The 12,664-nt window shown below is 45.5% G+C and overlaps 1 protein-coding gene across 1 annotated transcript in view; it reads right to left on the reverse strand.

Annotated features, from left to right (window-relative positions):
- GGA2 (golgi associated, gamma adaptin ear containing, ARF binding protein 2) overlaps positions 1-12,664 on the reverse strand; it is a 31,872-nt gene that overhangs the window by 13,729 nt on the left and 5,479 nt on the right. The window contains exons 2-8 of the mRNA XM_075995177.1: positions 8,602-8,686; positions 7,581-7,656; positions 6,556-6,654; positions 4,621-4,744; positions 2,331-2,434; positions 940-1,020; positions 231-368 (exon numbers count right to left, since the gene is read on the reverse strand). Coding sequence (XP_075851292.1) covers positions 231-368; positions 940-1,020; positions 2,331-2,434; positions 4,621-4,744; positions 6,556-6,654; positions 7,581-7,656; positions 8,602-8,686 — 707 coding nt within the window. The remainder of the gene's footprint in view (positions 1-230; positions 369-939; positions 1,021-2,330; positions 2,435-4,620; positions 4,745-6,555; positions 6,655-7,580; positions 7,657-8,601; positions 8,687-12,664) is intronic.

The following is a 12,664-nucleotide window of genomic DNA, read 5'->3' on the forward strand; positions in this document are numbered from 1 at the left end:
ACCATTCATACAAGTCTATGAGCTGTAAACTAATCAGAACAGAAAGCAATCAGCAGTTGCTTGGCCATGGGGAGACAGGGAGGAGAGGAAGGGATGACAAAGGGACATGAAGTTTTGGGAGGTGACAAGATATATTTACTATCTTGATCTTGATGATATTTCATGGAAATATACAAGTCAAAACACTGTGAATAAACGTGTGCAGTTTCCTGTCAGCCCTGAAGGATCACCTGCAGGGCCTCCTGGTCTGGGGGAGCCTGCCCCGGCCTCTGGTACATGCTCAGCATCTCCTGCAGCACCTTCACGTGGCTTCGCACTTCCTCCACGGCGCTCACTCTCCTAGACACCTTCTCTGACTTTTCTTGTTCCTTTAGGGAGAAAAAGGAGGATGGAAGTGAGGGAGCAGAAACCCTGGAGGAAGCCTGAATAAAGGATGAGAAAGGATCACTAGTGAAAGCTCAGGGGAGTCTAAGTGAAAGTGAGTGCTCACTCCTTGAGTGAAGAAAACACTAAATACTCAAAACTCAGAATTCCTATGGAAGATAATACACTCTGGGGCCTGGTGACCTACTCCATTGTACCACCAGGCTCAAATCCCTCTGAAAAACAGATTCCTAAGCCTGGACTTTGTCCACACCAATACCTGTCCTGGGGACAGAAGCTAGTAGCTAAAAATAGCTTTGAGAACCATGGATGAGAGAAGCTGCTAGGAAGGATGGTAGCAGGATTTCTGCCTGTTTTTTTTCCTTCACATCTACTGGAGGATTTCTGCTTCTAATCTCCACCTTGCTGCCCTTCAGGGAGCTATGGCTGTTCCCCAGAGTTCAGGGACAGGCGGCCGTTCCCGGGCAACTGTTCATTCACCCTCTCAAGCACATACACATATACACTGTTCTTGTCAAATCCTTGTTCTAGTGAGCCAATTGGAAAAATGCCCACCTCCTTGACCAAATTCTTGATCAGCCGGTTTGCAGCCTGAAGATCCTCAGGGTGGTTGCTCTTCAGAAGCCTTGTCAGAAGCTGGAGAGTGAACAAAAGGAGTAGGTGAAACCATAACTCCCTCAGGCCCAGGGAGGAAGCAGCAGCAATAGAAGAATTAACACTAACAGCTCACACATTTTATATGCATCATCTTACCAAATGGTCACAATGACACTATGATTTGGGTACTGGGACTATCCCAGTAGACCACTGGTTTTTCAATGGGGTCGGGGTTGGGAGGATTATATCTCCCAAGGGACGCTGGTGAAGTCTGGAGATATTTGGTTGTCACAACTGGGGAGGGGATGCTACTGGCACATATTGGGTAGAGACCAGGCATGCTACAAACATCCTACAGAGCACAGGACAGCTGCCCCCCGACCCCACAGAATTATCTAGCCCAAAAGGTCTGTAGTGCAGAGGTTGCCTTGGACCAAGTGGATCTATGATGAGACAGACCTTGGTGATGTTTGTCACTTTGTTCCCAATGCCTAACGGAGTGCCTGGCATACAGGAGTCACTCAATCTTTTTCAGATGGATGGCAGGAAAGATGGGGATAATGAGCCCCAGTGATGCAGGATTCTAACTCTCTCAGAAGTCACCCCACACTTCCTCCCTAGCTCCTCCCACCCTCTGCAAACACCAAGTAGGAGAAGAGCCAGAGAGAAAGGCAGCCAGAACCTAGACTAGCCTTGCCTGTTCTGACAACAGTGACCTAATGGCCGCTGATCATCTAGAACCAAGGGAAGGGCACAGGAGAGGGTGTAACTGGAAGGCAGAGCAGACCAAACAGAAGAGCATCTGTGGCATGGAGCTTTCCTGATACCATGCTCACCAGACCTTGTGACTGACCAAGAAGAGTAATGATCAAAAGTGATCTCTGATTCAGAGGTACCACAGTGTTACCCCGGGGTTTTGGGCTAGGTTCTGATCACCTTCCTGTTCTCTTCCTTCTCCTTACTAATGTTCCAAGGCCAACAATTCTGGGAGGCCACCGTGGAAAGAAAATGGGTGAGGTTAGGCTCACATGCCCACCACACCCCCACACTCCCCTTGGCTTGTCCTTTTGAACCTTCTTTCCCCCAGACATGCTTGTAGCACCGACAAGTGGGAGGGCACAAAGAACACAGCATTTATTATCTGGCCCATCTGTGCAGACCATACCCAAACCTTCTGCTTCTTTACTCCTAAGGGCCTCTAGGCAGAGAATTCACTAACTCACCTCCTCACATTCTCCCCTCTGGTTCAGGGATCAGAGGAGATCCCAGGCACTCCAAGGAGAGTCCCTAAGAGAAAAGGTCTGGACACACTCCATGTAGGCCACTGAGGTCAGGGAGGAGTTCCTTACCTTTGATTTTTCTTCATCGGCATCAAAGATCGAGCTCTTGGGCCAGGGAGAAGGCGGGGGTAAGATTTTATCCACTGGTAGCTTAGGGTCTTGTTTTATAATGCCTATAACATGCAGTTCACAAAGTTAATACACTGATATGGACACTTAGTGATTTTAGCTGGAATCCAAAATAAAGTCCAGAAACCACCAGTTCCTGATACCCCAAGAGGAAAACATTGTCAACGGCCTTAAAAGAATATACCAAATACAAGGCACCCAAGTAAAAATTTTAAAAATTAAATAAAGAATACATCAGGGTATAAATGAGGCTCTGCATCACCTCTCAGGAGGATCCAAGGAACCACCATGAAGTCAGGGGCATGAGAGCCAGCCATGTCAAAAGAACCAGTCTCTAAGGCCTATAAGTCTGTGGGCCTTACACTAGCTATAAAAATACCGATCATTTTATGCAGCTACATAACTTCCCAGGGCCCAGAAATTACTGTGGTATCCCCGATGAAGCTTCTAAAAATGTTAAGTGAGTGCACATAGACAGAACAATAGTCCATCCTGAACCTGGGTTCCTTCTTCTGAAGAGCCCAATATAAAAGGATTCAGACTCTCATCCTCCAGACATGACGCACAAAAGTGGGATAGCATCACCCCCACTGTGACAACAACAAAACACTGGACAACATGCAAATTCACAACTTTCCCGAATCCTTTGGAGAGCTGAGATCACAGGGAAACAACCAATTAACCTGAAATCTAAGAAAAACAATGCCCCCCCCCCCCCGACAGACAAGAGGCAATGCCAATGAAAATAACCCAGCTGAAACTGCTTAAAAATTGTTTACAGGGCAGTGTAAGCTAGCAAGAGAATGTAGAACTTCTGGAGGTTGCAATACATAGAAAATAAGCTCTTCTCCAGGGGCCTCACCAGGGGCTAACAAAAAGAGTAGGAAGGTATGAGGTTCCACCTAAATCCTTCTCTCCCTACAGAACAAAAGTCTTAAACTACTGCGGGAAGGGCAACAAACCCTGTAGTCCTTATAGCAGTGGTGGACACTCACTGCAGCTGGAGAAAGAGTTTGGAAGAATGGAGGAAGGAATTATGTCCTGAATGCAGACCTATGCTGGGGTAGGGCAGGATCACAACTAGATCCTATCAAGACTCAGAGACATGGTGTCTGCCTAAGGCTAAGGCTTAATAGGAACCCTGACCCTACCACCCCTGAATAACAAGTGACAGCTGTCTACTGAGAAGCAGCAACAGCAGGGAGAAAGACCCTCACTGAGAGGAAGACCTACAGCTGAGCAGAGCAGATACCAAGGAAAATTCTGGCAAATCAGCCACCAACCTAAACATGAGCTAACACTATAAAAATCTGAAGTCTAATATAGTGAGGATAACTACAACAACAAATCTCAAACCCAGCTCAAATCTTGCCTACCAGAAGGAAAGGTCCACCATTCCCAGAAATAAAAACTATTTACTTCACTGATAAATATGCTAATTAACCTGATTTGATCATTACACGTTGTATATAAGTGTATTAAAATATCACACTGTGCCCCATAAATATGTATAATTATGTGTGTTAATTAAAAATAATAAGGCTGTGTGCAGTGGCTCATGCCTATAATCCCAGTGCTTTGGAAGGCTGAGGTGGGAGAATCACTTGAGCCCAGGAGTTGGTGGTTGCAGTGAGCTATGATGGTGCTACTACACTCCAGTCTGGGTGACAGAGTGAAACTCTGTCTCTAAAAAAAAAACACAAAAACAAATCCATTATATGGTTATTGAAAGATCTTTTGTAACTATAAGGTATTATAAGCCTGCAAGTTATTACTTGTATCAGAATAGTATTTTTCAAACTCTGGCTAAGAGGTAATATTTATCTGTACTTCATGGAAAAATTCTATTACTTCAAAGAAAGAGGTTGATTCTTATGCATCCAAAAATTTTTAAAAATAAAAATAAATGTTTTAATTTAGTGACATAGTTTGTATTTTGACCTTTGTTGTGCTGGTGGTTTCTGGCAGACAGGGAAAAGCAAACCTATATGTCTTCTTCCTAGAAGATCTGCACTCACTGTGACTTTTAAAGTAAATAAAAGCCATATTGTGTTTTAAAAAAAACACCTAAAAACAAAAAAACTAACAACAACAAAAAAAACCCACCTCACTCTCTACTGTCCCACACAAGAAGCCCAGCTTTCAACAAAAAATGATAAGGCACACAAAAAAGCAAGAAGAAACAAGACACTGTCAAATGGGAATACAACAAAAGTAAAGGAAGTCAGACCTTGTTTCTTTAGCATCTGATAGGCATCTCGGATCTTGATGTCTTCTGGAAACCAGACTGTCCAACTAAAGAGTATTTCAATGACTCTTCCTTTAACTTTTTCTGTGGCCCAGGACCCCAGGTACTGAAAGTAAAAAGGAAAGAATTCTAGAGCTGGAAGGGACTTAGGAGACCACTTAGCCAATACTTCCAGTAGCCAGAGGGCTACTGAGGCCCAGGCAACAAGCTGCGCAAGGCTGGTTGAGAGGGAGGCACAACTACAGGCCAAATTATCTGGCACCCCGTCCCAGAGCCCTTCCTGGGTTTCAAGAAATCAACCTCTAGGCCGGGCATGGTGGTTCACACCTGTAATCCTAGCACTCTAGGAGGCCAAGGCAGGCGGATTGCTCGAGGTCAGGAGTTCGAAACCAGCCTGAGCAAGAGCAAGACCCCGTCTCTACTATAAATAGAAAGAAATTAATTGGCCAACTAATATATATATAAAATTAGCCAGGCATGGTGGTGCATGCCTGTAGTCCCAGCTACTCGGGAGGCTGAGGCAGTAGGATTGCTTGAGCCCAGGAGTCTGAGGTTGCTGTGAGCTAGGCTGACGCCACGGCACTCACTCTAGCCTGGGCAACAAAGCAAGACTCTGTCTCAAAAAAAAAAAAAAGAAATCAACCTCCAAAACTGCTAAAATTAAAGACCTCCATATACAGGCCTAGTTCAGATTCTTGTCCACATCACTGGGGACATTCATTTTTCGACTGGGGCAAGTACGGAATAAAAAAAAATTGGTCTTTGTCCCAGTTCCTGGCACAGAGCTTCGAAGCCCTTGTAATTTCCTGAGTCACAGGAGGGTCTTATTGTTCACAAGCCCCTTTAGACCACATCTGAGTTTCCAATAATGACTATGGTGGCTGCTTAGTTTCAAGGGAGAGGCTGGTCACTCCAAAGAGATCAACCATGTGATTAGAGGGTTGGAACATTCAGCTTTATCCCCTGACCCCAGGATTGTGTGAACCGGCCAATATTTTATCAATCATGCCTGGGTGATGAAACGCCAGATTAAAAACTCTGACACCAGGAGGTTCAGAGAACTTCCTGGTTGGTGAGCACACTGACATGACTGGAGGTGGCAAGCTCAGATTCCATGAGAAGGCACAAAAGCTCTGTGTTCCCTTTCCGCATCAATAAGATCTTACCCTATGTATGCTTCCATTTGTATCCTTTACAATACAACAAGAATAGAAATATAGTGCTTTCCTGTGTTCTGTGAGATGTTCTATTGAATTATGGAACCTGGGAAGAAGAGGTCAAGGGAATCCCTGAATTTGTAGTCAGCAGTGCAGAAGTGCAGTAGCTTGAGGACATACAAGACTCATGGCTGGTGTCTGGGCACCCTAAGTAGGACTGAGCTCTCAATATGCAAGGGCTAGGTAACTCATAATTCTGGGTAGTGTCGGAATTGAATTTAATCATAGAACGCACATTAGACACCAGAGAACCGCTGTTGGAATGCAGCAAGGCAGGGCTCGATCAATGCTGGTTACCCCAGAGTGGCGTAGCTAAAACAGGTGCCAGGAGGAAAGGTACAGAGCACAAGATGTGATGTAAAACTTCAAGTCACATCTGGCACTGTTTCTAACAGGAAAATTGTGCTTCTAAACTAGAGCTCCTCACCTCCTCGAGGCCACACATCCCCCAGGCCATCTTAAAGGGGAAATTTGAAAATGCTAACACAATGGAAGAGCAGAGGTCAGCTGATGAGCACCACTGTCTCCCTAGAGCTCATAGAGGAGAGTGCTTTCACGCACAGAACCTTGTCTCACAAGCCAGACAGGTGAGTGGGTTCCGTCCACACATAGGCCTGCTTCTGGCCTGAGAAGGGTGACAGGAGTTTGAAAGATGGGCATAAGCATGGCAAAGAACGCAGGACCAAACCCAGGTATTCACCTTTGGAGACAACACTTTGATCAGCTCATTCAGGAAGCGAAACTTGGCCACCTCGCTGTGGAACTTCTCTCCACAGTGGTTCATACACATCTCCAGCACCTGCACAGACACGGGACCCCGTGAGAAGGTGGAAAGCCAGTGGCTCCAGGGCTCTCCTTAAAGCTGATGACCATCTTCTGGTGACTCCACTGGAACCACAGCTAACCCTTCCTCAAGCCTATGACACAAGTTTTGGTGAAAGAGAACACTTTCAGATCAAGAAAAAATATCACCTGTTCAATCTTGCTTTAACTGCCAGGTTTATGCCCAGGAAATAGCTCAGTGGGGTCTATCATACCCTGACGTCATCCCACCTTTTAAGGAGACCCTTTGGGAGATAAAACTGGAGAACCAGCCCTTCCCCAGAGGCAGAAATCTGCTACCCAGTGCCCAAGAACTATTCAACCAGAGGTCACCCACTGGCACTCAACAGGTAAATTGGGCCTGCACATGCTTCCTTTGGTCCACACTGTGGTTTTCACCATTTCGAGTTAATCACCAACATTTAAACTTTCAGAGAAAATAAATACAAAAATCTAGACTTTCAGTTTCTCTTCAAAAAACGGGAAGTTCTAGCAACTGCAGTCCCAAACTCACGCCTGGCAACCACCGGCTGGTTCTGTGCTGCAGCTGCCCTCTTTAGACGGGCACATGCTCTCCAGCTTTTTGGTCCTCACCCAGCAGCGTCACTCATTTATGTTACCTGTCTGGCCCTGCGGACACTGGAACTTGCCAGCCTAAGAAGCGCAAATGGAAATAAAACCTTCTTCTCCTTCTCCCATGGCAAGCTCAAAAACAGGTCTAAGATGCAGAATCTGGCCCACAGCTCTGTCCTCCAGCCTGCTGTTCAAGGCCTGTGAAGGTGAACCACTCAGGTGCTCTCCCCACCCCAACAAAAAGGACTAGGGAGGAGGTAAAGTCCCTCTCGGCACTCTCTCTAGCATCAGGACAGAAAAGCGTAGGCTAAAAGGGCAAGCCAAACTCACCGTTAAGGCATAAAGGGCTTCTTTCTCTTGCGGAGACTGGATCTTGTGGGCCAGTAGCCAGGGCGCATGTGTGGGGCTAAGGGAAAACAAAAAGACCTGGACTCTGGGCGGGCAGGAAAAACTATCCGGTATGGCTGAGTATGCTTGGTAAAGTCACCTCTCTTCAAGGAGCTGGTGTCCCAAAGCACAGGTGGAGTGTGACTGACACAAAGCCCACACATGGGCTCCTAACAACAGGGGCCAACTCCTACCCTCCCTGTTGTACCCGCAGTACCCAAATGATTGGCCAACCACTGCATAGCAAAAAATGAATCATTCATTCATTCAGTAGATAAATGCCAGCAACAAGGCATTGTCAAGGAGAAACCCAAGGTCCTCCTCCAGCCCAGACCATGTCAACCTCACTCCCCCCCCTCACGAAAGCAAGCTCCCAGCCCCCAAACTCTAAGCTGGGCAGTCCAGTCCTAGACATATGTGTAGCTAGGTCCTGAGCAGCACAGGCCCCGCCTGTGTGTGATAAATGCTCAATAAACCCAAGTGTAGAAAGTGGGATCAAACTTTGAGCTCAATTCAAAACAGCTGAATATTTGGTACCACGTAGATTAAACATCTGGAAGACTGACTTGATTCTTTAGTTCCTGTCCAGGTGCTTTGGGAACAGAATTCAATAAAACCTTACCCTTTTCCTTTTTCTTAAGAAAGATTACATATCAATGATAGAGAATACGTGGATCTCTTTCAATTATGTAACCTGGCTACATTCTATCAGTAACATTCAGGGTTCTCCTCTGCATTAGTGTTTTATAATACTACTTACAATTTTAATAATTGCCAGTTGCAAATGGACTGTTCTGTGTTTTTAAAAACATGAATTCACTAATTTTAGAAAAATAACGTACTCAGTAGATGTGGGGAAAGACAACAGATTAAAAGAAGGCCTAACTGTAAAACAGTCCAGAAAGACAAAGGCCTATGCTCTGCCTGGGGTGCCCCCAGAGTTGTATGTGTGAAGTCACCTTACCCATTGGGGTCAGTGTTCACCTGCTCACAGAAATTCTGGATAGCTGACCAATCCTGTTCCGACACGCTTGGGTCTGTGGCTTTGTCTGTTAAGGAAATGAATAAAGTTAAAGAAAGCACAATAAGGCCGGGTATGGTGGCTCACACCTGTAATCCTAGCACTCTGGGAGGCTGAGGTGGGAGCATCACTTGATGCCAGGAGTTTGAGATCAGCCTGAGCGAGAGAACCCATCTCTACAAAAAACAAAAACAAAAACAAAAAAACAGAAAAATCAGCTGGGCATGGTTGTGCCCACCTGTAGTCCCAGATACTTGGGAGGCTGAGGCAGGAGGATTGCTTGAGCCCAGGAGTTTGAGGTTGCGGTGAACTATGATCATACCACTGCCCGGTAGCCTGGGAGACAGAGCGAGACCCTGTCTCAGGAGAAAAACACAAACAAAACCATGATAAAAATAAATTTACACCCCTCCTCATAAACATGGCAGCCAAGGCTGTATTATCACACCTCCACAGGATCAGACTAGCAGGCAGACAGCCGAAAGGGACCATCAAGCACAGTGTCGGGCACACAGTACGCCCTTACTGATTATTTGCTGACTAAATGAATGAGCAAATTAATTAGCAAGCCCTTTCCCTGAAAGTAGCTCCATTTCCAATGGAGAGGCCGGCCTGAGTGTATCTTCTTCATGCCACATGTCAGGACTCCCCCACTCAGGCCCTGCCAAGGAGGACAGGCATGAGCCAGCATCTCAGAGGCTACCTGGACATTTCCTAGCTATGTGACAGGAAGACAAGAACGTGTCACAGGAAGATTTTGTTCTGGCCTTTGGTGAAACTTCCCAACTCCCCACTGTCTAGCCCATCCTGGCCTGGCCAGCCTCTACTGGTTCTGACCGAGCAGCTCTTTCAGGCTCTGGAAATAAAAGGCTGATTCTCAGGGTTGTTATTTCTGATGTTGTTATTCCTCTTGCCCAAATGTCCACTCCACACCTCTCAAAATCCTACCTATTCAAGACCCATCTGAATTTCCATCTCCTTCAGGAAACTTCCTCCCACTGTGCCAGCCCCTACTACTTCCCCTCCCTTCTGACTACTCAACACGCCATAGTCACCCTAGAGTGCACTCTTCCTGACCACAGTCACATTTATGTCATGTGGAAGTCATACGTCTCAGTGAGATAGATTCAAAGGGCAAGTAATCACTCATCTTCCCACCTACTGACTCCATTCTAAGTGAAAAGAGAACAGGAAAAGGAATCAGATTATCAATTCCTATATTCCCCTCACTGCTCTACACAGCGTTCTCTCAATGTTCCATATCTCAAAATCCTATCAACCCTTGAGTACAAATTCAAAATACCACCCTTTCATAAAGACTTCTTTGATCTTTTTATCTCCTGCCCCCACAAAACAGAAGCCATTGATTGCTTCCTCTCCAGAACTGATATTTTATCCCCACCTTCTAATAGGGATCTCTAGCTCCACCCTTATTAGTTACCTGAACTACCTTATTAGGCCTTGAACTCTGAGCTTCAGTTTCCTCAACTATAAAATAAAAAGGTCAGCACAGTGGCTCATGCTGTAATCCCAGCACTTTGGGAGGCTAAGGTGGGGACACTACTTGAGACCAGGAATTCAAGACCAGCCTGGGCAACACAGCAAGACCTCCATCTCCTAAAAAAAAATTTTTTTTAATTAATCAGGCACGATAGTCCCAGCTGCTCAGAAGGCTGAGGCAGTAGGATCACTTGAACCCATGAGTTTAAGGTTACAGTGAGCTATGATTGTGCCACTGCACTCTAGCCTAAGTGACACAGAAAGACCCCATCTCTAAAAATAAAAAAAAAATAAAAAAAGATATACATACATAATGAGTGAGATGTGCACCATCTGGGGGATGGTCATGATGGAGACTCAGACTTTTGGGGGGAGGGGGGGAAATGGGCATTTATTGAAACCTTAAAATCTGTACCCCCATAATATGCCGAAATAATAATAATAAAAAAAAAGATATACATACATAATGAGTGAGATGTGCACCATCTGGGGGATGGTCATGATGGAGACTCAGACTTTTGGGGGGAGGGGGGAAATGGGCATTTATTGAAACCTTAAAATCTGTACCCCCATAATATGCCGAAATAAAAAAAAAAAAAAGAGAAAATAGTACCTTCCTCATGGAATTGTCATGTGATTTAAAGGAGACAGTATCTAAAATGCTCAGCACAGTGGCATATAGTAAGTAGTCAGTAAAGGATAGCTAATTATTATTATGGTAATACAGTCTCTGCCTTTTACTATAAAATATGTATACATGCCTTATTGTACCTAAAGGGAATGAAACACTTGAAGACAGAAGCCATATATTCCCTACAGCTAGCACAATGTCTTACCCACAGGTACAAAATAGATACTCATCAAATAAATTATTTAAAGCAGTGATTCTCACAGATTCTGCCTCTGAATCACCTAAAGTAATTCTATACCATTTAAGCTTCAGCTTCAGTTCACTACAAGGTCAAGGTTGACACCTCAAAGTTATTCTGACCTCAACATGTGACTGGAACCGGAGGCAGAGGACAGGCAGGACCCAAGCCCACCGCACACAGAGTCTATACAACCTCTCCTCCTCCCCAGCTGCCAAGTGAAAAAGATGCAGCAATAGGCATCAGCTTTTTCAAAGAAAAAAACCTCTGAGGTTAAATCATGTTCCAAACCCTTAAGAAAGGCAAAGCAGGAAAAAGATCTATAAAATATAAGACAGTTTCTTCTATCCGCTAGATCTGGTATTCACTCAAGGTTTAACAAGGCCCAAAAGTAAAGTAACAGCTGCCATTTTTTTTTAATTTTAAATTTTTTTCAGACAGTCTCTCTCTGTTGCCTGGGCTAGACTGCCATGGTGTCAGCCTAGCTCACAGCAACCTCGAACTCCTGGGCTTAAGCTATCCTCCTGCCCCAGCCTCCCAGAGTACAAGGATTACAGGCACGCACCACCGCGCCCTGTCAATAGCTGCCATTTTTAAAAAGTACTTACTGTGGGCCAGGCACCATGCCAAGTGTCCTCAGAACAACTGAGGTTGGTACCACCACCTATACCATTTTACAGGTGAAAAAAACCTGCCCAGCCACAAAGCAAGAAAATGGTAGAAACAAAAATTCAACCCCAGGTCAGCCTGGCTCCAAAGTCCAGATGTTTCTAGCTGCTCTCATGGTCAGGTCTTCAGATCCTTGACAAATGCAGGGCCTTTCTTGGGAACTACTCTGACTTCTCGTAAGTCATCAACTCTCTCGAAGCAAGGAGGAGGTCTGTCACCTTCACATGCTCCAGTACCTAGAATAGTTCCTGGCAGGTATCTACTGAGGGAATGAATGATTCATCTTTTGCAGTGTTTGGCCAGTTGGCCGGACATGTTGCCCACACTGAGAGGCGACTATTTCAGTTATGAAGTAACTGGGTCTCTGTGAAAAGAAAATCCCAGCCTGCATAAGCTATTTCAGAGGCCTTGAGCAGCTCCAGAGAAAACAATGCCCAGAGGACTGCCCAGGTCTATTTGACACCAATCTGCTCCAAGGAGTAGCCAAGGGCCAACAGGGTATAGCATGGAGAAATTCAAAGGACTCTTTTCTGTTTGGGGACTATTCCAGCCTCATCAGGGCACCAAGAATGGCTATCCCATACTCCAAGGGAATTTATTTAGCTGCATGTGAGGACAAGGGGTGCCAAGAAATAACACTGCTGCCATATATTTGCTTAATAAAAAGTGTTTGTGTGATTCATTTCAAGCCTGCTACAGGGTCAGAAGTACTGAGAAAACAGTAGAGACCTCCGGCTGTGAGTGAAATGGCTCATCCAAGAGTAACTCATTCACAAGCCAAATCATCTCACATCAGCTGCCAACCAACCAACAGGGTCATGACTCTGCCACTAGCAGCAGCCTGTGCCAGGAGGGGAGCCCTGAGGCTGTGGGGAAGCAGCCACCTTGAGGAACGGAATCCATCCAACCCTCCCACAGTACACTCTGCAGGAGGAATCCTTCTGCAGAAGGTACACACAGACCTCTAT

Source organism: Microcebus murinus, chromosome 19, assembly GCF_040939455.1.
Source record: "Microcebus murinus isolate Inina chromosome 19, M.murinus_Inina_mat1.0, whole genome shotgun sequence".
Lineage (NCBI taxonomy): Eukaryota > Metazoa > Chordata > Mammalia > Primates > Cheirogaleidae > Microcebus > Microcebus murinus.